Here is a 26,900-nt window from a genome sequence, read left to right as displayed (position 1 = left end):
GTAGGGCAGAGGGTGTGTTACTGTGAACAGTTCAGTGACCGGGTTGTTCTAATCAGAATCGACAGCAGACCAACACCCACAACGATAGTTCAGGTATACATGCCGACTTCGCAAGCTGAAGATGAACAGATAGAGAAAGTGTATGAGGATATTGAAAGGGTAATCCAGTATTAAAGGGGGACGAAAATCTAAAAGTCATGGGCGACTGGAATGCAGTTGTAGGGGAAGGAGTAGAAGAAAAGGTTACAGGAGAATATGGGCTTGGGACAAGGAATGAAATAGGAGAAAGACTAATTGAGTTCTGTAACAAGTTTCAGCTAGTAATAGCAAATACCCTGTTCAAGAATCACAAGAGGAGGAGGTATACTTGGAAAAGGCCAGGAGATACGGGAAGATTTCAATTAGATTACATCATGGTCAGACAGAGATTCCGAAATCAGATACTGGATTGTAAGGCGTACCCAGGAGCAGATATAGACTCAGATCACAATATAGTAGTGATGAAGAGTAGGCTGAAGTTCAAGACATTAGTCAGGAAGAATCAATACGCAAAGAAGTGGGATACGGAAGTACTAAGGAATGACGAGATACGTTTGAAGTTCTCTAACGCTATAGATACAGCAATAAGGAATAGCGCAGTAGGCAGTACAGTTGAAGAGGAATGGACATCTCTGAAAAGGGCCATCACAGAAGTTGGGAAGGAAAACATAGGTACAAAGAAGGCAGCTGCGAAGAAACCATGGATAACAGAAGAAATACTTCAGTTGATTGATGAAAGGAGGAAGTACAAACATGTTCCGGGAAAATCAGGAATACAGAAATAAAAGTCGCTGAGGAATGAAATAAATAGGAAGTGCAGGGAAGCTAAGACGAAATGGATGCAGGAAAAATGTGAAGACATCGAAAAAGATATGACTGTCGGAAGGACAGACTCAACATACAGGAAAGTCAAAACAACCTTTGGTGACATTAAAAGCAACGGTGGTAACATTAGGAGTGCAACGGGAATTCCACTGTTAAATGCAGAGGAGAGAGCAGATAGGTGGAAAGAATACATTGAAAGCCTCTATGACGGTGAAGATTTGTCTGATGTGATAGAAGAAGAAACAGGAGTCGATTTAGAAGAGATAGGGGATCCAGTATTAGAATCGGAATTTAAATGAGCTTTGGAGGACTTACAGTCAAATAAGGCAGAAGGGATAGATAACATTCCATCAGAATTTCTAAAATTATTGGGGGAAGTGGCAACAAAACGACTATTCACGTTGGTTTGTAGAATATATGAGTCTGGCGACATACCATCTGACTTTCAGAAACGCATCATCCACACAATTCCGAAGACGGCAAGAGCTGACAAGTGCGAGAATTATCGCACAATCAGCTTAACAGCTCATGCACCGAAGCTGCTTACAAGAATAATATACAGAAGAATGGAAAAGAAAATTGAGAATGCGCTAGGTGACGATCAGTTTGGCTTTAGGAAAAGTAAAGGGACGAGAGAGGCAATTCTGACGTTACGGCTAATAGTGGAAGCAAGGCTAAAGAAAAATCAAGACACGTTCATAGGATTCGTCGACCTGGAAAAAGCGTTCGACAATATAAAATGGTGCAAGCTGTTCGAGATTCTGAAAAAAGTAGGGGTAAGCTACAGGGAGAGACGGGTCGTATACAATATGTACAACAACCAAGAGGGAATAATAAGAGTGGACGATCAAGAACGAAGTGCTCGTATTAAGAAGGGTGTAAGACAAGGCTGTAGCCTTTCGCCCCTACTCTTCAATCTGTACATCGAGGAAGCAATGATGGAAATAAAAGAAAGTTTTAGGAGTGGAATTAAAATACAAGGTGAAAGGATATCAGTGATACGATTCGCTGATGACATTGCTGTCCTGAGTGAAAGTGAAGAAGAATTAAATGATCTGCTGAACGGAATGAACAGTCTAATGAGTACACAGTATGGTTTGAGAGTAAATCGGAGAAAGACGAAGGTAATGAGAAGTAGTAGAAATGAGAACAGCGAGAAACTTAACATCAGGATTGATGGTCACGAAGTCAATGAAGTTAAAGGAATTCTGCTACCTAGGCAGTAAAATAACCAATGACGGACGGGGCAAGGAGGACATCAAAAGCAGACTCGCTATGGCAAAAAAGGCATTTCTGGCCAAGAGAAGTCTACTAATATCAAATACCGCCCTTAATTTGAGGAAGAAATTTCTGAGAATGTACGTCTGGAGTACAGCATTGTATGGTAGTGAAATATGGACTGTGGGAAAACCGGAACAGAAGAGAATCGAAGCATTTGAGATGTGGTGCTATAGACGAATGTTGAAAATTAGGTGGACTGATAAGGAATGAGGAGGTTCTAAGCAGAATCGGAGAGGAAAGGAATATGTGGAAAACACTGATAACGAGAAGGGACAGAATGATAGGACATCTGCTAAGACATGAGGGAATGACTTCTATGGTACTAGAGGGAGCTGTATAGGGCAAAAACTGTAGAGGAAGACAGAGATTGGAATACGTCAAGCAAATAATTGAGGACGTAGGCGTTCTCGCTTCCCACGCCCGGGATCCTGGGTTCGATTCCCGGCGGGGTCAGGGATTTTCTCTGCTTCGTGATGACTGGGTGTTGTCTGATGTTCTTAGGTTAGTTAGGTTTAAGTAATTCTAAGTTCTAGGGGACTGATGACCATAGATGTTAAGTCTCATAGTGCTCAGAGCCATTTGAACCATCTGAAGACGTAGGTTTGCAAGTGCTACTCTGAGATGAAGAGGTTAGCACAGGAAAGCAATTCGTGGCGGGCCGCATGAAACCAGTCAGTAGACTGATGACGAAAAAAAAAAATTTAGAGGAGTCACTTGCACTTTGTCCAGTCGCTTGGGACTTTGCTCTAGGCGAGAGGTTGACGATGAATGCAAGCTAAATAAGGGGCTAGTGCGTTAGAGTATTCTCTGTAAGACCGAGGTGTAAGTCCATCTGAACCTGGTAGTTTATTTGCTTTCAGCTCTTCCAGTTCCTTCTCTACGCCAGGGAGTCTGCGCGTGAGTCAAACGACGGTATGGTAGTACGATCTTCCTGCGTGAATGAGTAGTCTGCTCAACGAGTGACTGGATAGAAGGCTTCTACCCGGCTGGTGATTTTACGTATGACCAGAATTGTCAAGGTATGACGGTGGAAGTTGTGCGCTTCGCGCATTGATCTTCTTACGGACGAGCGAATTTCTACCAACTTTTGTATGTGTCGACATTTGCGCCTACCTTATCCCGAGAAATGAGAGGTAGCGGAACGTGGTCCGGAAATGGAAACCGAATTACATTCGACAAGACTTACATAATGAAACGGACAGATAGTTTCTGCGACAGCACTGTAAAAGAAGCGATCGAATTTCTGACAACACACTCGATAACGACAGCGGCCTGCAGCTAAGCACAGCTTTTCTGGCCATCGGAAGGCTGAAGTGGGTGATGGGCGCACGCAACGAAAACGCTGCCTTATACGGCGCTGGGGTAGGCACCAGTCACGTCACTGCCTAAAGACGGCAGCGGAAAACACTCAAGTGTCACCACCTGACAGTGGCCCAGGAGGACTTGGCCGAAAGCTCGTGGATATTCATCCACTTGACGCGACTGGAGATCGAGAAAAGTTTAGTACAATAAAGCCATTCAAAAACTGAGGCTTGCACAACGAGCAAAGGGGAGTTGTATGTTGTGAATTACTGGGAGGGACGGGAAAGCGAGCATTTGGATCAGGGAGAGAATGATTTCATTTTTATTGTACTGAAAATGGAATGCAGGTGTCTGGGACACACATCCAGGCGAATGGGTAAACCTTAGTCCAGTGGTTACCGATGTTTCTGCCGGCCGGGGTGGCCGAGCGGTTCTGGGCGCTACAGTCTGGAACCGCGCGACCGCTACGGTCGCAGGTTCGAATCCTGCCTCGGGCATGAATGTAATGTCCTTAGGTTAGTTAGGTTTCAGTAGTTCTAAGTTCTAGGGGACTGATGACCTCATAAGTTAAGTCCGATAGTGCACAGAGCCATTTGAACCCGGTCTTTCTGAGGCCATTACCCCTGAGTGCAATCAGGTACTGGCTAATATGCCCCCTAATGTTTATATGGTAATGGGGGGGGGGGGATCATTATATCAACATTAACGCCTAACTAATGTTTATAAAGAAACATAATTTTCTTTGAACAATTTTATTTTTGAAATGAGGAAAAGTAATTCGTATTTATTTTTAGTAGATGTTTCGCTAAATCACAGACTAGTCAGTAAGTGACACATTGATACTATTTATTTCTAACAACCTTCTTTATTTATATATATATATATATATATATATATATATATATATATATATATATATATAATGATGAGGCAATTATTAGTGTATTCCGAGTACTACCTAGAATGTGTAGTGGGGTGAACAACCGGTGATGTGTGCCTGCAGTGTAATTTAGTCGCTCCTATACCGTCTTCAAGGTTTGCAGCTCTTGTTTTAAGAAAGTATTTAATTCAAGTTTTTATTTTCGTGCGTGTTTGTGTGGATTCGAATGTAGGACAAAGAGTTTTGTATTTGTCATAGTAGAAACTTTTAACGTTTTACGGTTTAACCACAACCGTCTTTCACTATTTTAGGACCCAGATGTTTAGCATCCCTTCTATTAAAAAAAATCCCTCATCGCATTTGGATTGAGCAGTGTGTGGACGATATGACAGGTACATTAGGCGAATGTGAGTGAGTCACGCCGCTTACAGACGCAGACATGATGTTGAGCGGGACCGAGTAAACTGTTGTGATGCGTGTCAGACTTTTCAAAACTAAGCGTCACCCGGCCGTAGGCGTTGAACGCAGGTCGCGGGGCTCAGCAAAGTATTTCGAGCGTTAACGCCCTGTGGCACGATCTACTTCCGTGAGGTCTATATTAAAAGTGGAAGCATTTTGGCCAAGGAACCTCGGTAAGACGCCTAAAATCAGAAATACGTTGATGATAAACAGTGCAGGCAAGAAAAGAATTGTTGAAATATCGTGTTGCAGGAGAATGCTGAAGATAAGATAGGCAAGTGGAGGAACTGATGAAGAGATACTAAATCGATTCGCGGAGAAAAACAGAGAGAAGGTATACCAGATGTAGAGGTATGAAACCGGGATTTCCCTATAGATGGTGCTGGTCGTCAGTGTAGGCCCCGTGAGACGGCGTCTGCAGCGCCATCTGCTTCCTGTAACGCCTGACGACGAATGTCAGCACAGTAACCCAAGTTCCATACATCGGTATCTGTTTCAAACCTGTAAACATGTCGAGTTTTGCACCTACGAACTACGATTTGCGGGCAGCATTAGTTTTCTGTTATCATTTGAAGTAGACTGCTCCAGAATCGCGTCGAATGCTTGTCAAAGCTTTCGGCGAACATGCCCATGGGAAAACACAGTGTTTCGAGTGGTTCAAAAAATTCAAAAGTGGTGATTTTGATGTGAGATACGACGAGCGCGGGAAACCACCGAAAAGTTCGAAGACAATGAATTGCAGGCCTTATGGGATGAAGATGATCCTCAACAGGCACTCGCGTAACAATTGAATGTGACGCAGAACGCCGTTTCTGTGCGTTGAAAGCTATGGGAAAGGTACAAAGAGTGGGAAAATGGGTACCGCATGAGCTGAATGAAAGACAGCAAGCAAATCGAATAGTGACAGGTGATCAAAAATGGATATATTTTATGAATGCTAAGCGTCGTAAATCCCGGGTGAATCCAGGCAAACCATCGACATCCACAGCAAGACCAAATCGCTTCGGAAAGAAGACAACGCTCTGTGTTTGTTGGGATCAGAAGGGTGTCATCTATTATGAGCTGCTGAAACCTGGTGAAACCGGTAACGGCAGCACAAAGTCATATTGCTCCATGATAACGCCCTCTCACATCCAACAAAACGGATCTGGGAAACGATCGAGGCGTTCAGTTGGGAAATACTAGGGCATGCGACTTATTCGCCAGAGTTGGTTCCGTCCGATTACCATCTGTTTGCATCGCTCGGACACGCTGTCGCTGAACCACGCTTCAGTTCGTATGAAAATGTACGAAAATGGCTCGCTGACTAATTTGAATAAAATATTGTTTATCAGTTTCAAACAACAGACGTGTAATTATTGCAACCAAATTTCGATTTCATAATTCCACATCTGGTAGGTTCTCAAGGACGCAACCCGAAGCATGAATTAATCCGGTAATGGAGCGAAGCGTGGGGGTGGGGGTGGGGGGTAAACAGTGGATAGAAGGACCACGGCCTGACTACAATGGCAGTTCAAATGTATGTAGGCTGCAGTAGGTATGCAGAGGTGGAGATGGTGAGCTGCAGCAAACCAGTCCTTGCTTCGAAAACAGGAACAACATTTTTGTGTGAAACGTGTTCTGTAATTTTTCTGTTATGGAGTTCACAGCCTATTCTCCACTGAGCTGTGCTTATTATTTACTTTATTTGCCATCTATTAATAAGCGTTTTATGACTTTATCTTCAGTCACATAGGCACAGTCATGGAAATGTTGTACACTCGAAAGTACAGAGGTGGGCAAAAATATGGGAACGTTGCGAGCAATTTATGCTTGAACGTAAATACAGATGCAAGCCAAGCCTGCAAGCTGCGCTGTTGTATTTGACCACGAACGCCACCTATGCAGTGTCCTGAATACTGGTTCGTTGCCGCAAGTGTCAGTCGTCGTTAGACCAGTGTTCTGTGCAGTTATGAGTGCATTTTGTCGGACCCAAGAATAAAGGGCGATCCAAAAGTTTCCGTTTGAGGGATTGCTGCAGCGTATATTCAACGTAGCGCGACTTCGATGCGGGTATACAAGCACCGACATGTAGTTAAGGGATTAGTGTGGCATTCGTGTCTTTCCGACTTGCGTGCGGTACACGCGCAAACGCGAACAACGGCGACGTTATTGCCACATGCGTCCAACCAGGAGCAATGTGCTGCGTTATTCTTTTCTTGGCTGCCGGAGAACAAACACCGGTAGACATTCCTCGGAGAATGAAGAAAGTGTATCGGGCAGCATGTCCGTCGAAAACCACTCTTGAGGAATGGTATCCGACAAGGGATGCTACTGTTCACGATAACGCACGTCTCCGTGTCGCAGATGTAACGCAGAAGCTACGCCAACTCAAATGGAAGACACTCCAGCACCCGCCTTATAGTCCTGATCTCTCCCCATATGATTATTACGCCTTCGGTCCCTTAAAAAAGGTCTTGAAATGTCGACGATTCCTGTCGGACGAGGATGTCCAGCAGGCAGTTATGGACGTCTTCACGCAGCAAGGCACGGTGTTCTACCAAACACGCCTCTTCAACCTAGTGCGTCGGTGTGAGGAATACCTGATTGGCATTCCGATTCTGTACTGTACACTCTTCTAACGGAAACTTACTGATCGCCCCCTTATACATTCGAACGTAGGAAATGGTTGATGCTCGTAATGGTGGATTCTTCCATAACCAAAAGAGCCGAAGTATTTGGTGTTTCAAGAGGCACCTTATCGAAGTTTACACCGCGAACTCTGGCGAAAAATAAGATGACGACAGCTGCAAAAGTCATTGCAGAAACAACACGAAGGGAGCTCCATAAGCAGCGCACTGCAGGGCGAGCTGAAATTACAAAACCATTCATCACTGATGCATATGCCCGTAACGTGGACTCAAAGCCATAAAACCTGTACTATGGAGCAATGAAAGAAAGTTATTTGGTCGGCTTAGTCTTCCTTCGCGGTTTCCAAATTCTTTCCGAGTTTATGTCCCTAGACTGAAATATTGGGGGGGGGGGGGGGGTGTTGGAGGGTTTCGGTGACGATTTGGGCATGTCGTGGTATTCGAAGGACACCGTGGTTACTTTGTAAGGTCACATTACTGCCAAGGATTATGTGATAGGCCGGCCGTAGTGGCCGGGCGGTTCTACATCTACATGATTACTCTGCAATTCACATTTAAGTGCTTGGCAGAGGGTTCATCACACCACAATTATACTATCTCCCTACCATTCCACTCCTGAACAGCGCGCGGGAAAACGAACACCTAAACCTTTCTGTTCGAGCTCTGATTTCTCTTATTGTATTTTGATGATCATTCCTACCTATGTAGGTTGGGCTCAACAAAATATTTTCGCATTCGGAAGAGAAAGTTGGTGACTGAAATTTCGTAAATAGATCTCGCCGCGACGAGAAACGTCTTTGCTTTAATGACTTCCATCCCAACTCGCGTATCATATCTGCCACACTCTCTCCCCTATTACGTGATAATACAAAACGAGCTGCCCTTTTTTGCACCCTTTCGATGTCCTCCGTCAATCCCACCTGGTAAGAATCCCACACCGCGCAGCAATATTCTAACAGAGGACGAACGAGTGTAGTGTAAGCTGTCTCTTTAGTGGACTTTATTGCATCTTCTAAGTGTCCTGCCAATGAAACGTAACCTTTGGCTCGCCTTCCCCACAATATTATCTATGTGGTCTTTCCAACTGAAGTTGTTCGTAATTTTTACACCCAGGTACTTAGTTGAATAGACAGCCTTGAGAATTGTACTATTTATCGAGTAATCGAATTCCAACGGATTTCTTTTGGAACTCATGTGGACCATCTCACACTTTTCGTTATTTAGCGCCAACTGCCACCTGCCACACCATACAGCAATCTTTTCTAAATCGCTTTGCAACTGATACTGGTCTTCGGATGACTTCAGTCTGGAACCGTGCAACCGCAACGGTCGTAGATTCGAATCCTGCTTCGGGCATGGATGTGTGTGATGTCTTTAGGTTAGTTAGGTTTTAGTAGTTCTAAGTTCTAGGAGACTGATGACCACAGCAGTTGAGTCCCATAGTGCTCAGAGCCATTTGAACCATTATGTGATATTTTTGGCTGGTCAGGTCCACCCTATGGAAAAAAAAAAATGTTCCTGAGTAAGGATGCTGTGTTCCAAGACAACAGGCCCCCTGTTCACACAACTCGCATCGTCTAGGACTGGTTTTGTGTACATGAGGATGAATCGTCGCATCTTCCCTGAGCATCACAGTGACCAGAACGCGTATTATTAAGCCTTTATGGTCTACTTCAGATAGACGTGTGCATTATCGCTACCCGCCTCCCTCATCTTATCCGAACTTGCCTCTATTTTGTAGGGAGAATGGTTGGTTGGTTGATTTAGGATGTTGTTGTTGTTGTGGTCTTCAGTCCAGAGACTGGTTTGATGCAGCTCTCCATGCTACTCTATCCTGTGCAAGCTTCTTCATCTCCCAGTACCTACTGCAGCCTACATCCATCTGATTCTGTTTAGTGTATTCATCTCTTTGTCTCCCTCTACGATTTTTAACCTCCACGCTGCCCTCCCATACTAAATTGGTGATCCCTTGATGCCTCAGAATATATCCTACCAAGCGATCCTTTCTTCAAGTTGTGCCACAAATTTCTCCTCTCCCCAATTCTGTTCATTACCTCCTCATTAGTTATGTGGTCTACCCATCTAATCTTCAGCATTCTTCTGTAGCACCACATTTCGAAAGCTTCTATTCTCTTCTTGTCCAAACTATTTATCGTCCATGTTTCACTTCCATACGTGGCTACACTCGATACAAATACTTTCAGAAACGATTTCCTGACACTTAAATCTATACTTGATGTTAACAAATTTCTCTTCTTCAGAAACGCTTTCCTTGCCATTGTCCGTCTACATTTTATATCCTCTCTACTTCGACCATCATCAGTTATTTTGCTCCCCAAATAGCAAAACTCATTTGGGATAAGGGGACCGAATAGCGAGGCCATCGGTTCCATCGGATTATGGAAGAATGGGGAAGGAAGTCGGCCTTCAAAAGAACCATACCGTCATTTGCCTGAAGCGATTTAGGGAGATCACAGAAGACCTAAATCAGGATGGCCGCACGCGGGTTTGAACCGTCGTCCTCCCGAATGCGAGTCCACTTTGCTAACCACTACGCCATCTCGCTCGGTGGAAGAACGGTGTACGATTCCCTTGAGAACCGTACGGGACCTGTATTTATCCATTTCGAGACGACTGGAAGCTGTTTTGAATGCCAACTGGTTTCCTACGTTGTATTAGACATAGTAATGTGTTGCGCTTTTCGTGTTTGCAATTTCGATAACGGCGTGTAAGTGTGAATGTGGATCCATAAAAAGGATTCGAAATCGATTGGAAATAAGTGAAACAGAATACAAAGCTGAGTGGGAGATTGGTATGTGCGCTCATGCGCGTTTGCGCGCGTGTGTGTAAAAATGTATACAGCATAATGGAAGCAACGTGTTCTGAAAGCTTTGCTACACGTTTTCTGTGCACGGTGTATGCAGCAATGCTAATAAAAAGTTAAAAAGTAGAAACAGATTCAAATAAAGAACCTGCTGTCACTGCCTGTCCTTAAGATGCACGCGGTGTGTGCAGAGGAGGGCTCGCCTTCCGCATTGCAGCGCTGCGAGGTGCGTGATGCGTTGTGTGTGCTGCGTGCTGATGACTGACGTGCGTGCGCTTTGTGCGTGTGTTGCAGCGGAGCGGAAGACGTCGCTGGGGAAGGACTGGCACTCGGCGTGCCTGCGCTGCGAGAAGTGCAACAAGACGCTGACCCCGGGCAGCCACGCCGAGCACGAGGGAAAGCCCTACTGTACCCACCCCTGCTACAACGCGCTCTTCGGGCCCACAGGTGAGCCAAAAAAACACTACTGACCAACTACTCTCTCTCTCTAAAGTTACAATCTTCTGAGTTGTTAGGCCTCTAAAATAATCGACGTTTCGGCCCCTCTGTTTGCATCCTCTTCAGGATCTTACGGTGTCCACTATTGCTAGAACACCGGAATATCCTGAAGAAGGTCCCAGGAGAGGGGTCGAGACGTCGATTATTTTAGAGGAAATACGACGCGGTCTAACAACCCAGATGAGTTTAACGTTGTTGTATGTTAACCGGCGACCTAGAAACGACGGAGAGGCTCCGTCCCCCCCCGCAGCCGCAGTGGTCCACAACCCCACGACGACTACCGCAGTCCACTTCACGCCTCCGCCGCCCCACACCGAACCCGGGGTTATTGTGCGGTTCGGCCCCCGGTGGACCCCCCCCCCCTCCCCAGGGAACGTCTCACACCAGACGAGTGTAACCCCTATGTTTGCGTGGTAAAGTAATCCACAGACTGGCCGGCTCACCGGACCTCAACACAATTCCTCCGGGCGGATTCGTGCTGGGGACCATGCGCTCCTTCCTGCTCCGGAAAGCCGTGCGTTAGATCGATCGGCTAACCGGGCGGGCCACGAAATCCTGCGGACTTACATACTCTGCCTCCCTCCCTCCCTCCCTCCCTCTCTCTCTCTCTCTCTCTCTCTCTCTCTCTCTCTCTCTCTCTCTCTCTCTCTCTCGCACTCACTGGCCTACTCTCTATCTACTATGAACGTCTCCATCTCTAAATATTTACATGGTTTTACACCGACAACACCCCATATTTATCTACCAACGGATAAATTAATTTTTTCATGTATATACAGGGTGCGGCGCTTAAATCCGGACAGAAGAAACTTAAAACAAATTTATTAAAACAAAATACAAATGATAAACATTTTTATTAGCTGAGATCCAACAACCGTACGTTTTTTAATTACAGGATGTATGTATAGCCACCTCGGTTGCAGAAAATTATTGTCAAATCATGGCCAGTTTGACAATAATTTTGTGCAATTGAGGTGGCTATACATACATACATCCTGCAATTAAAATACAAATGTAAATGAAAATCCTTTTACATGTAAGTGGTGGTATCTTTGAGGACTAAGATTACTCGATGTAACCTCCTTGAGCCCTAACAAACGCCTCCAGTCTTGTCCTGAAGCGATCGCACGCACTCTTTAAAACAGCGCCGTCCATATTCGCGAATGCTGCTTCGATAGCGGTCCGCACAAGTGCGACATTAGGGTGCCTCGTCTTATCGGTAGTTCTTTCGACTGCGCTCCAAACATAGTAGTCGAGGGGGTTTAAATGCAGGCTATTTGGTGGCCAGAACTCCTTTGATCAGAACACGTCAGCGTTATCCCCATTTTGGACTAAATGACTCGTATTAAGTCCTTCCCTGCCGACCGACGCCTTGTTCGCTCGCTGACATTCAATACTGACGCTAGTTTCCTCAGTTATTGACCCGGGTCTTCCGAAATCAGCGCCTGACAATTTCGATGACTACCGCAGTTCGTGACACGTGTTTCCTCGAATGAGGTTCCCTCACGGGGTTAGCGGAACCTTCCCCAGATTTCTCCGAAGTATTATACTTGGCCACAGTATCTTAAACAATTGATCTCGGGTACCCGAAAAATCTAACTATTTGAGGGGGCGAAGGCCAAGAGTGAAGACTTTCGAAAAATGGTTCAAATGGCTCTAAGCACTATGGGACTTAACATCTGAGGTCATCAGTCCCCTAGACTTAGAACTACTTAAACCTAACTAACCTAAGGACATCACACACATCCATGCCCGAGGCAGGATTCGAACCTGCGACCGTAGCAGGCGCACGGTTCCGTATTGAAGCGCCTAGAACCGCTCGGCTACAGCGGCCGGCTGTGAAGACTTTCGATAATCGCGGCTCTTCGGTTGTACTCCGCACTTGTCCGTCACATCTCTGCCAGTTTGACTGTTCACTAGATGCCTATGGCTTTCAAGAAAGCCAGTCGCTACCTCCGGCGGAATTACGATATAGCGAGAAATTCGAACTGAAATTTGTTCAGATTTAAGCGCCTCACCCCGTAGATCGAGACAACGAGGGTAAATTTGTAGCAAGGCCGGGAATCGAAACCGGGTCGCCTGCTTACGAGGCAAGCGCATTAGCCACTAAATCACCGTGGCTCAGCGGTTCACACAGCTGCACGGATTATCCTGGCACACCTCCCGCCGGTAACCACGTTCTCATTGCCGCCCCAATCTACTTTAACTTTCTCTTTTCCCTCTGTTGGAAAATTGATGCAAATAATTCAGAAGAGAAAGCAAAACGGGACACTAATAAAGAAAACAGAGGACATCTAGTGAAATAAAAATTAATCACACATCACCATCTGAAATATGGAAGATTATTACGATAAAGTTTCTACGTCGTGGTAACATCTCCAATAAGACACTACAAAGTTGTGGCCCCATAATGTGTAATGTTGTTAGTCACTTCTGTAATGCATCATTAATGCAGGGTATTTTCTCAGACAGGTTAAATTATGCGTAGATGTTAATAACTACCATCTAGTGTCACTCCTTACATAATTTTCTAAAAAAAAAATTGAGAAGGTAATGGGATATTTAGCCAATTAAAGTTTGGATTTCAAAAGGGCCGTTCTACTGAGTCAACTGTTTATACATATATGAACACACAATAAAGTTTCTGAGTGATAAAATATTACCAGTTGGGACTTGATGTGACCTAAACAAGACATTTGATTCTGTCAGTCATAAATTCTATATTAGTGAAGTTGAAATAAATGGTCGGAGATCTCCAAAAGTTTCGTTAAGAAGCATCCTTTATTTATTTGTGGTGACTAGTTTCGTACATTATCTCTATTTTCAAACCATCCGTATTCATAATCAATTACAATACAGTCAAATACAGGTGCTCGGAAATAGCCACAGCAGACAATCCAAACTGCCAATGCAGATAGTTCAACACGCAATAAACGAAGTAGCATAGTAGCCATTTTTACCTTCTTTTAAATATTTAAATAAATATTATACTTTTGTTATGTTGACACGTTCCCCATCCTAAAGTTTATCGTGAATATGAACTACGGAACACATAAGTGTTAACTTCAGTTAATGCCCATGTTTGTATATATGAAAATAATTGTTTTATTTTTCGACGTGTCCCCATTGTAGGTCAAATGTGATGTTTTTCCATCATTGAGATTTCGCAATTGAAGTGTGATTCTGGATGAGTATGTAACATCCACCTACAGATGACCTAAGCTCTTTACTGGACCCGCGGCGCGGGGTAACCGCGCGGTCTAGTGCGACTTTCAACGGTTCAACGCTCCCGCCCCCCCCCCCCCCCCACCCACCTCGGAGGTTCGAGTCCTCCCTCGGGCATGGGTGTGTGTGTTGTCCTTAGCGTAAGATAGTTTAAGTTAGATCAACTAGTGCGTAAGCCCACGGAACGTTGACCTCACCAGTTTGGTCCCATAGGAACCTACCACAGATTTCCAATTTCACTGGACCCGAAATATTGTCCGTCCACAAATTACTGTAGATGTGAGGATAAAAGGAAGTCAGAGAATGTCGAATACTGTGAATGTCCCCACATATTCTTACTTTACGCCTCTGTGTTTCTTCACTGTTGTGGAACTCCGTGGACGGGTGTGCTGTCCTGACGAAAGATGACTTTCCTGTTTTGCCATCCAGGTCTATTAAGACCTGTGTTTTCTTTCGTCAGAGTTCTTTAGGAGACTTCCATGTCATTTTTCAGTTATTGTTTTTGTGCTTTTTTGTATGTACGTCCATTGGTTTCCACCCAGTTGCCTTTATTGCTGTCTAGCTACTGGCATCAAGTGGTTGTCCCACGTCTCACTCACACAAGAAAATCGCCGCACTTGTCAGTCGGTTCTATTGACGAATTTTCTTATTAAGATCGAAATATTCGTTTTCGCCTTTCCTTTTGGTCAACATTCAGTTGATGCTACATTCATTTTGCACAAATCTTTCTTATAGTTAGCTCTCCATATTATCTTTCTCGTCCTTTTGGCCTGTCTCGCAAGCATCGTTCATTCAAGACCTAATGCCTGAAACACTTATTTCTGCCACTGGTTCAAAATAATCGGCTTAGCGTGCTCTGTCCGCGTTATTTTGGCTCTACGGATTGGGACAACCTATGTAAACTCCACAAACCATAGTACAGGGTTTCTTCCTACCAAAATTGTTGATTTTCTGTCCTATTCTACTCTCGCATGAAGCAGAGGAAAATGACAATCTGCATGGCTTAGTAGGGGGCTCTTGTACCTTATTTCTGATGGTTTCTACGCGAGGTTTACGGTGGAGCCAGCGGAACTGTTCACAGTATTCCTCGAATTCAAATGCTCTAATATACTCAAAAGGCTGTCATGAAATCAACGTCACCTTTCTTCCGAAGATTTTCATTTTATAATTACTTGTCTGTTCCTCCTTGTTTGGACAAAGCTATTGTTCTGCAGCTGCGTATTTCATTAATTGATAGACCCCTCCAGTTGCTGGAGTTTTTGCTGCCTTGATCTTGTTAATTTTGGACGACATTGTGCCGGACATGATGACTTACCTTACATTCAGTTTGATACAAAAATGTTTGCACAGTATGTTTCACATATGTACAGTCATGCTCAAAAGTATCCGAACGACCTGAATTACATTTCGCCTGATTCGAATGCAACCCACATAGCGCAGCTGTCTAGCAGGTCCTCTAATCGCCCTTCGGTACAGTCGTCAGACTATTGAAAATGGTTCCAACAAGTCACCACTAGAAAACACTGCTCTGTATCGCAATAACTCAAGATATAAAGTAATACCAAGGTACTACAAATATCAGGGAACATCTTATCACAGATAACACGGTTCTTCAGGCTTGTAAGTTCACATTTATTACAATAAGTGACATACATGAAATGTTACCACTCTCATTATTACGTCAGATAGGTAATTCACATAGTAAGTTCGTCGTATTCATGATTTCCTCTTCAAAATAGCATAACGTACTTATTATTTAATACAAAAAACATTAAAAATTTAAGTTATTCACGAGCAGCTAGTTGAGAATATGTATGAACTTCAAATGACACGACGAACCGTCTCGTTCTGCATATGGATTCAAACCCAGGTCATACAGACTAAGCAACGACTTTCGTGACTGACGGAAACTAACAGTCATTCCTGACTAGGCATACAGAGAGTGGTATACCTCGATTTTAGACAGTATCAGTTAGCAAATATAATCTTTAAATTACATAACATAAACATTGTTAACGGACGCGAATTCCTACCCAGCATCTATTGTCCTTGTTAACGAACTACGAGAGATCTTAAATATTGCTTCTTCACAAGTAACTTTCTTGAAATGCCGTGGGGTAAAGCTTTGTGTTGGACAGGGATTCGAACCCAGAACCTAATTGGATTGTCATCGAAGCACAATCAACTGTGACGTATCGGATTTTCTCGGCAGTAGCTAGATGTTTTAACTGAAATGACGAGACGAAACATTAATTTTTTCTTTCCCAGGACTCCAACCTGGCACCTATCGCTGTTATGTGAGCATGTTTGAACTAGAAATAATATGACGAAGAGTTCAGTGCTGACTGGGAATCGAGCCCCACACATATCGTTAGTGTTGACAACGAATGAAAATACATTAAAAATCAAAATTATTACACACTGTAGTATCACATCGGTTCGTCTTCTTCCTGCTGGTAATGTAACCGAGATTTGGCAACAAGGCAAGGTATATTTGGCAACTCTGTGATCGACGAGTTACTTCCTGGTGTGCACGGAATTAAGCCTCAAAGTTCACTTGATTTTTGCTCTCATTTCCATTGATTAATCTGAGTTATTAATATCGCTTTAGCTGTAACAAATGATTATAAATTTACGGTTTTCAGCCCAGGAAAGTTGTTGCAAGTGAAAATCGCATCTAATATCGCCCTTTAAATAGCGGTTTGTGAGTTCTAGCCACTACTGCTCTCGTAAGAGGAGACCTAGACGCATGTCACTTCCCTAGCTCTGTGGAAACGTGCTAACCTGAGAGAAAACGTCTGTTACGGTTTGCGGTTCCAGTCTTGCTGACTGTGACGTTTTAATCCATTCCGTGAAAGAGCTACAAGCAGTCAGATCACACATCGATAAGGAAATCGCAAGAAAATACTTTCGGCTCATAGTGCAATGGTGAAAAACTTACAATGCTGCACAACAGGTAACGCCTCTTTCCGCTGCTGACAAACAAATTTTGTGTTTCTAGGAATACATAACTTTATTTACGAAATGCCACATTTGCATACCACTTGAGTATGACACAGCATACCAATCAAACACAGACCCAATCGAAATCTAAGTGATTACTATTTTACTAATTCGTGCCGACAGAGGCACGCTTGTGTACAGATACTCAGTTTTATTGAAACAGACTTTCGTCGTAAGGTTATCGTGGGTAGTTTTATTTCATTTCTTATAATACAGTGCACACGTTTTGTACGGTTTCTTTTATGTTGTTAAAACATTAGTTAACATGAGAGAGAAATTAATCATCAACGATATATGCGAATTCTCTGATGTTATCTGTAACAGTCTGACAATGTACATGCAGTTTATTGACTACATGCATGTAGAAAACTTGTTTGGAGTTAAAGCTGTCAAACAAGGTTTTATGAAGAATAAAATGCCACTGCCACACGACAGCTAATGTAGAAAATACTTTTCTGACGTATTTTGGCACGATGCCCTCCCCCCATACATAATACAAAAGTTTCGAGATGCATCTGCAGCCTGGCCATCTATTAAACCTGAAAAGAACAAAATGTCGCAGAAGTTAGCCCTTTTACCACATGCGACTATTTTGGGTTGAGAAGTGAAGGGAATTATGTTCAAAGTTCCATTAGATCGATAACTTCAGCAGACAGCAGTATGGCGTTGTAAAAAATGTAGCAGTGAATGTAGCCAAACTCGCGACGTGGTATCAACAGCGCTCGAAGCATACCATTACGCTACTAGCTGACACATAGCTTTGAACACCTCCAGAACTCACGCATTGCACAGTGCTGCGAGATAATGCATATGGCCGGATCTAGACTTCTGAGAGACAGAGAGTTACAGCTTTTCTTTTGCACTGCACGACGTTTTTAACAAACAGATAGCGCAATAGTGTAGCTCAAGTCGAAAGGAACACTTCCTGTTTAAATTTCTGCATCCTACACTGTTGGCAGTTCCGTGTAGGTGTCAGTTACGTGATTTTATTTTGGTGATTACAAAATAGAGTCGAATGTATGCACTGGGCAGCCGAGGCAGCTAGTTCATGGCGATTCGGTCAACCAAGTAAATGAATGTGCTGAACATGCTGCAAACCACTACAGGGAGTCTGTGTGTCAGAATTCTCATCCAGTGTGGCGCAACATTGTTATGATAGAAAAAGGAGTTTTAGAGAAGAGAATTTGGTGGTCTCTTGGATTGATGCTAAATTCATACACTTCTGGTCTGGGTTCGATTCCAACTTCTGCTGATGATTTTTGATAAGGAGAGACAGATTCTGTTCTCTTCTGGCTACGCCAAGTGAAGAAAGTATAATGGCATTGTGGTCTGACATTCATGTTAAACATGATATTCCTTCTCTACCAAGTAGACGTTAGGTTGAACCACAATAAAGTCCGGAGTCGCGACACGTAGAAACTCTTTCTTATACTAGTTATTTATTTCTAGTGACGAAACAAGCGCTATGTAGGGTCACAGGACACTTATTCCATCTTTTATTTGAGATTCTGTATGTCGATAAAATTGGTTCTGATCTGGGAATGCAACCAGACCGCCCTTAACGCGGTATTTGATCCCTTCGTGACAATACAGCTCGACTGCAATTTGTTGTTTGTTCAAAACTGCAGATTCCTCAACATCTCCACATATTGCACGTGAAAGGATTCGAATCCTGGCCCAGCACTAAAGCTTTCATTATGTATTATCAAGCTCTAGCATGAGAACACCTATTTGCTGGTGGGTAATAATTTTGATTTTTAATGTATTTTCATTCGTCGTCAACACTAACGATATGTGTGGGGCTCGATTCCCAGTCAGCACTGAACTCTTCGTCATATTATTTCTAGTTCAAACATGCTCACATAACAGCGATAGGTGCCAGGTTGGAGTCCTGGGAAAGAAAAAATTAATGTTTCGTCTCGTCATTTCAGTTAAAACATCTAGCTACTGCCGAGAAAATCCGATACGTCACAGTTGATTGTGCTTCGATGACAATCCAATTAGGTTCTGGGTTCGAATCCCTGTCCAACACAAAGCTTTACCTCACGGCATTTCAAGAAAGTTACTTGTGAAGAAGCAATATTTAACATCTCTCGTAGTTCGTTAACAAGGACAATAGATACTGGGTAGGAATTCGCGTCCGTTAACAATGTTTATGTTATGTAATTTAAAGATTATATTTGCTAACTGATACTGTCTAAAATCGAGGTATACCACTCTCTGTATGCCTAGTCAGGAATGACTGTTAGTTTCCGTCAGTCACGAAAGTCGTTGCTTAGTCTGTATGACCTGGGTTTGAATCCATATGCAGAACGAGACGGTTCGTCGTGTCATTTGAAGTTCATACATATTCTCAACTAGCTGCTCGTGAATAACTTAAATTTTTAATGTTTTTTGTATTAAATAATAAGTACGTTATGTTATTTTGAAGAGGAAATCATGAATACGACGAACTTACTATGTGAATTACCTATCTGACGTAATAATGAGAGTGGTAACATTTCATGTATGTCACTTATTGTAATAAATGTGAACTTACAAGCCTGAAGAACCGTGTTATCTGTGATAAGATGTTCCCTGATATTTGTAGTACCTTGGTATTACTTTACATCTTGAGTTATTGCGATACAGAGCAGTGTTTTCTAGTGGTGACTTGTTGGAACCATTTTCAATAGTCTGACGACTGTACCGAAGGGCGCTTAGAGGACCTGCTAGACAGCTGCGCTATGTGGGTTGCATTAGAATCAGGCGAAATGCAATTCAGGTCGTTCGGATACTTTTGAGCACGACTGTACATTGCAAATACGATTGTAAGTAGACACTTCCTTCAGGACTTTAACACTGAAATGAGCAAGTGTCCTATCTATTCTCTTCACGTATAAACTACATGTTTGTCTGCTGATCAGATGACCGTTTAACTGGTTGAAACTAGTAATCACTGCTTCCTATATTTAGGTCTTAGCAAATTAATGTTTTAAAAAAAAAATCTACGTCTTTAATTCTCGTTTTAGTTTCCTAAGCACGTTCATTGGTCGCTTTTGTTCATATGACATATATTTGTAGTGCTCTAAAGAGAGAGACAATAGTGAATGTACTCGTAATTCTGGAATAAATGAAAGGATAATGGCTGAATCTTACTCCGATATCATTAACAGCTTGAATACTTTGACAATAAGAGGGCAGTACTTTAGTAATTATCTACATTTTGAAGGGTGAACCATTACTGTTTAGCTGCTCGTAATAATTATCGCTATTATAACAGATATGTCGTGATAATAAAGAAAGCGTATTAACCATTACGTGCTGTAGCGCAGTAGGTCTCAGTGCGACGCTGGATGAGTTGTCATACATGCTGGATATTTAGATTTTGATGTTGAAAAAAGGAAATAAAAAAAACTGCTTTGATTGCTGCGTTCCCGACCTCGCCAACGGTTGAATCCAAGCACACGTAACACAGCGTATTTTGGATAATGGATGTACGGATTTTTGTTCTAGACTCTTCTCACACTGAAAAGCCTTCAGTAAGCAATTGTCCGTCTCAAAGGCTAAGTCTTAAGTTCTCCGTCAAAAGTGGAAATGATCTGCACTGTTCGTAAATGTGGACTGACGTCACCGCAAGTCTGACTTACTGCTCCTTTAGCTGAGGAACAATTATTTTCCCAACAAGAAGCACGAGGGTCAATTAAGAGCTGTTGACCTTATTGTTGCACGACCAATTAAGGGCAACTATTACCTTCTGGTTGGTTGACGCTCCATTGTAGAACTGTGAGCCTATCGAACTCCAGAATGGTCCCGCCTGGCATGAGTGTTTGAACGTCACACGTTTCTATATAACAGGTGAAATAATATCTAGTTCTCTAAAGGATGCTAAGAATATAGGTGTAACAAAAAATAGACTGTCCTCATTACCAAGTTGCCATTTGCCATGGTAGCTATTTTTCGACCACGCTAAACATAACTGTATTGTCTGGAAGGCCGATTCACGTCCACACGACCCGCATAATTTCACGGGATCGTGACAGACTCTTTCAATAGGAAACGTTGTGTATGACTTGCGCGGATTTCCCCACAGTTGATGATTCACTTTCATACAGTGTTGTGCTCCCGATGTACATTCTCAGAAATTCCTTCCTCAAATTGGGATCCATGTTTGATATTAGTAGACTTGTTAGAAGACTTATTTCGCTGAGGAACGCTTTCTTTGCCTGTGCCGGTCTTGTTATGCTCGCTTTACCTCGTCCCCCCAAGCGGAAAGAATCCCTTCATTTCATCGACCAACTGATTCCCAATTTTGATGTCACGTTTGTGTCAGTCATCTTATTTTTGCTGCTGCTCAATATTTTTGTTTCCTTTGGTTTACCGTTAATCCATATTCTGCTGTGGCATCTCCTCAAGGTTTTTCGTTTTTCATCTTCGTTTGTTGATCCATGTTCCCTCATCTCTATTAATATTTCCGTGGTTTTCGTTTCGATATCTTACTACAAGCATTGCGTGCAGTTTCGATCTTATTTCCCCAATCTGGTGTAATAATCTAGCCACTGACCCTAGCTTATGACATTTATGTTTTACTCAGCTGCACCATATTTTTTAAAACTAGCTGTAATCTAACCATTGACCTTAGCTTATGACATTTAAGTTCTAATTAGCTGTACCATTTTTTTTAACTAGCTGTTCCCAGCCACGTGTTGCTGTGGCTCAGTGTAGTTAAATGGAAAAGAAAGAAAAGGAAAGCACACGATTCTAATCTGTAGGGGAACTGGATATACATCCTAATCTCATTCCCTTTGTCCATCTCTTCCTCTCCCTCTCTCTGGCCATCTTCTCCGCTCTCCTCTCTCTCCATCTCCTCCTGCCTACTCTTTTGCCTTCTGTGCACCCATCACCTCCTCCCCCATTTTTCTCCATCTCCTCTTGCTCCCTCTCTCTCCCCTTCCATCACCTCTTCCTCCCTTTATATGCTCATCTTCCCCTCCCTATCTCTCCATGATCTTCTGCTCCCCTCTCTCCTCCTTTCCGCTTTCTGTGTTCATTTCCCCCTTCTGCAAATTGAAATTCTGTGGTAGTAAGCCAAAAATACAACTTTCTTGTTTGCTAACAACATTTCAATATTTGAAGTAAATTGATCAAGAACTTTTCAGATTCTTGGTAATAATGTTTCCCCTTTATATATTACATATTTACGACAACACGTGTGTTTCAATGTTACACTGCGTCAAAATTTCGAAGCAATAGGTGAAGAACATTCGGAGATTTCCGGTTTTGAACGAACCAAGATTTACATTTTTATTTGTACAGATTGAAAATTCTTAGCATTGTCTAAGTCATTTTCATCTTTCTTGATTTATTTGTCTACACTCACGTTCAGGTTCTCTTCCCAATGCCATATATTCTTCTGTTACTTTCCGCTTGATTTTATAGCCAGTTTTAGAGTGTTTATTATTTTTAATCATAATGTATGTATGAAGTAAAATAACGCCAGCACTGTGTTTCCCTGATCTGTTGCAGGCTTCGGGCGCGGCGGTGCTGAGAGCTACGTCTACAAGAAGTAGGCGCTGGGACCCCGGTCTGACGGCTCCACCACCACAGAGGCTTCCAGTGTGCACCTCTTCACACTCTAGATTCTAGAACAAACTGCATCTTGTGCACAGCCTCGGCCGCCAGCCCCGCGACTCACATAAAAAACATTCATCATGTTAATTGGGTACTAATTAAGAGATTCATATTTTGCCTGAAATTTAAAGGAGGAATGTATTTTTATAGTAAGATTTTGAAGAATATGTGACTGGTTACACATAATGTAATTAAGTAGCATTTTTAACATAATTACTGTAGAGAAAGTTTTTCAGATGTGATTTCCATCATTAACTTATTTTTAATAAATGTTACGATAATATGTCACTTTTGGTTGCTAACCTCTGTTACCCTTACCATTTTCCTCATATGCAGTTTGACTTTTGGTATTGTGCACTTGGAAACATATCAGAGCATCATACTATATGAATTCAGAGTACTCAATTATGGTAATTAACACAGTGTGCAAAATATGTAAATAGATGTACCCGCTACTTACTTCTCCTCTTGAACCTAGAACACATGCTCTGGAGCAAACCAGTAACGTCTCTTGACATGGTGGAAAATTCGAAAGACAACTGTCTATCTTGCTCATGCCAATAGTGAGAACTTGCTTACAACACTGCAATAACATAATTACTGTAAGTTCAGCAATGACTTCTGGGAATTTGCAGGGGGGCCTACCACAGGGTCTCGAGTTTCTGCTTCATTAGGGAACATACACCTGAGCCACATTGAACACATCATATTAACATTAAGAGTATCCAAAACAGCAGAAACTTTTGTTCTGAGTAGCACATGTGGATGGGATCTTATACCTAATATACTAGTAACAAAGAAAAATAGACCAAGTGGCTACTGAATAATCAGAGTGCAAAAGAGTTCATATTCATTACAGAAGAGTATAAAATACAACAAAAACAAAACAGCCCATGTTCTGATTTGTTTGTAACTCCACAAAAGTAACATAATCTTACAATAAAGAGCAAATCAACATCACTATTCCAAACAAGCAGTGGTGACATATTTGATATATTCAGCACAGTTAACACTCAAGACAGACTTGAATCATGAATAATGAAGTGCCATGATATAAGTTGCTGCAAAACAACATGTACACTATTAACTTTGTTACAAAAATTGAGCAACCAAATTATAATGCAAATAATAACAAAACACTGGAAACACAGTCACCAACAACAACCCCACATTACATAAAACAGCACACATAGTAACAAATCATACTACTTAATGAATTGTGCTGTAAGTGCTTAAGATGTTGTCATTTTCCAAGCTGATACATTCTGAGATTAAAAGTTTCCAGACACCTATTAGTGGACACTAATATGGGATGTGGCCACCCTTGAATTTTATGGTGGTTTGAACTCTGCTGGGGACACTTTGAACGAGGTGTCTCAATGTCTGTGGAGGAGTGGCGACTTATTCTTCCTCAAGAACGAAAAACAGTGAAGGTAGTAATTCTGGACCCTGAGATCTGGAGTGAAGTTTTGTTCTAACACATATCCCAAAGGGTGTTCCACTGACTTTGGGAACGCCACTCCACTACATAAACGTTGTTGTCCACAGCCCATTGCTTCACAGATGCTGCTTAACGACAGAGTGCATCATTTCATATATATCATGATAACATTTTATTTTTATATTGTAATTTTTCTAGTTATTTTTAATATTAGAATGTCAGCTCAGCCATCTATTTATAATGTAAAAAACTAGAATTTACGTGTTTCAAAGGTCAAACCATCATCAGAATAACCTTACAACAGTCTCTAAAAGTGACCAATGCAAAACATAAACAAGAAAAATAAAAATAGTAATAAAAATAACATGGGCACATCCCTCGTAGCCATGTCCTCTTAAGGTATACATACACATCTTTTGTCAACTGATAAAATAGATGAAAACTGAATTCTCCTTGACGTCACTGTAACAGCCCATGTATCTTCCTGAAAGCCACATTCTGCAGGCAAAAACAGAGATAATCCAAGTGAGTAGTTTGTGACTGTAAACATGAAATCCAGATAGAGTACTGAAAAATTTAACTCTGAATACAGTACCAAATAAACAAAGATGTATACCTATGCCAGGCAGCTTGGAAATTGAAATTTTGTCAGCGGTACTCTATACTGCACAGTAAACCAGTTCATCTAAATAGCCAAAAACTCTCTGCCTTTTGCTGTCTAATTTGTAGAATATCTAAATTTCCGATGAATGAGCAAGATAGAATGACAGAGCTAAACATCATATAACTGATAGCCAGAGCTAACTTTACCACAAAAGCACTATGAATAAATTAATTTCCAAGAAGCAGCACATGAATGTAAAGGAGAATGCCATGTGGAATGCTTAGAGTCACAATTCCATACTTCGGTAATCTTTCTCCGAAAATAGTTAATATTTTCAAATCTTTTAAAGTTGATGCCATATTTCTGACCAACAACACACTGCAGTTTAAGCTAAGAAAAACTTTACAACATGAATCTGACAAAAATGAGAGGGCTGATGTCTACAAAATTCAATACACCTGTAATATGAACGATGCAGGCTAAAGTAGGTCCTTTTAAGTTAAGGTAGAAAGAACATAGGGATGTGTTTCACCTTAAAAATTTCGAGAAGTCAGCCCTAGTCATGTATATTCATGAAATGAGCCTTCCCATGTGGGAACAGATCAGCATTTTTCAATTTTGCATGCAAAAGATAAAGTCAAGAATCTTGATCTACTGGAACAACTGGAGATTACTGTACATAGCATGAGAAATCATAAAACATTAAACAGCTCTTACAGGTCACAAAAGCAACTTCTTCAGAAACTTTTCAGATATTTTTAATACCTGTTAATTATTTAGTGACTTTACAGCTTTTTGTTCACTACAATATTTGAATTTCCACACTGTCTGGCATAGAGAAACATCTTTGATTCTTTGACATTGTCTCTAGATTTCATGATTACATTCATGAAGTGCTCATTCACATTAGTTCTGTGTTTCCCTGTGGGCTGCAGCTTTCAGGAAGGTACATGGATCTTGTACGCATATGACTGTTTTGTGACACTGCCAGTACAACATATAGTATTTAATTTTAGTCTATTTTATGATGTGATGGTGATGTGGATGCATGTCCTAAGAAAACACAACTGCAAGGGAAGTAGCCACATCCTTTTATTATTATTTTTATAGTTCTTGTTTATGTTTCATATTGTTTGCTTTTAGAGATTCTTATAGGCTTATTCTGATGATTCAACCTCGTTCAATGAGCATATTAGCAATACAATTTTCATACAAGCAATTTGTAAGGTACTCCTAATTTCATTTGGATGCACTGAAATATCTATATAATAAGCTGTCAGCATAAGTTAAATTTGCTTGAGCTTAATTTGATTTATAAGACACATCGCAATTTTGTTGTAGGGATTGTTTGACATGGTAATGATATTACAGGGAACAAGAATTAACAAAAGCAGCCTTTTTTGAAGGGAAAGCAAAGCATTTGTGCGGTTGGGGAGGGAGTGCGGGGCAGTGTTGTGCTGAGAGTCATGGCACACAATTGACAGCTACATATCTTCATATTCTTTCAAGATGGTGCTGTATGTTTTTTGCCCAGGATGAAGCTGGCAACACTAATACAGCTAGGTATCTTAATGCATGTAACTAGTATTGTTGTTTTTATTCTGAAAGATAAATAAACATTATGTAAAGCCTTTTTTGTCATTAATAAAGTTTAAAGATTGTCTTAAACGTAAAAATGAATCCGTGGACCATCAACCCTGGACAACCAAACACCATAAGTATATCCAAAGGAGTTGTGCATTTAGGAATATATGTTGTAAGTGGAGGCTCGAATTAATGCCATTTAAAATAAACTGTAAGTAGATCTCAGCACCACGACACAATACTCCTGGTTTCCATAGTCTTCTGTACTGCGGCAATATATGTTACAAATGGAGGCTCGAATTACCACAATTTAAATTAAACTATAAGTAGATCTCAGCACCACTACACAACCCTCCTTGTTTTCATAGTCTTCTCTGCTGCAGGATATTGTTCACCGGTACTGTACAAGATAAGGCACACCGACTAAAGTAGATGGCTATCTAAATGAGTCAATGCACATTACAACTGGGACACTGAGGCATACACAGATGCATCGGCTCTATGCCCTTGCAGACATCTGAAATGAGAATAGGCTACAGTCAGAGAAAGTAACAAGCTTCAGGCTCTTATATTCTCAAAAACATTTCCAGTCCATACTGTGCTGCATAATACTCCATGCATATCTATATATGTAGATGATGCCCTGTTGCAGCATCTGCCCTTTCTACAGAAGGAAGCATGAAACAAGAGATGGA

At 41.9% G+C, this 26,900-nt stretch overlaps 1 protein-coding gene across 1 annotated transcript in view; it reads left to right on the top strand.

Annotated features, from left to right (window-relative positions):
* LOC126234374 (cysteine-rich protein 1-like) overlaps positions 1–22,864 on the top strand; it is a 155,092-nt gene extending 132,228 nt beyond the window's left edge. Inside the window, exons 2-3 of the mRNA XM_049943062.1 lie at positions 10,535–10,687; positions 22,472–22,864. Coding sequence (XP_049799019.1) covers positions 10,535–10,687; positions 22,472–22,515 — 197 coding nt within the window. The 3' untranslated portion in view covers positions 22,516–22,864. The remainder of the gene's footprint in view (positions 1–10,534; positions 10,688–22,471) is intronic.
* Positions 22,865–26,900: the final 4,036 nt, after the last annotated feature.

This window comes from Schistocerca nitens, chromosome 2 (genome assembly GCF_023898315.1).
Source record: "Schistocerca nitens isolate TAMUIC-IGC-003100 chromosome 2, iqSchNite1.1, whole genome shotgun sequence".
Lineage (NCBI taxonomy): Eukaryota > Metazoa > Arthropoda > Insecta > Orthoptera > Acrididae > Schistocerca > Schistocerca nitens.
Note: the sequence above shows the minus strand (reverse complement) of the source record. Positions and strands in the feature narration are given on the sequence as shown.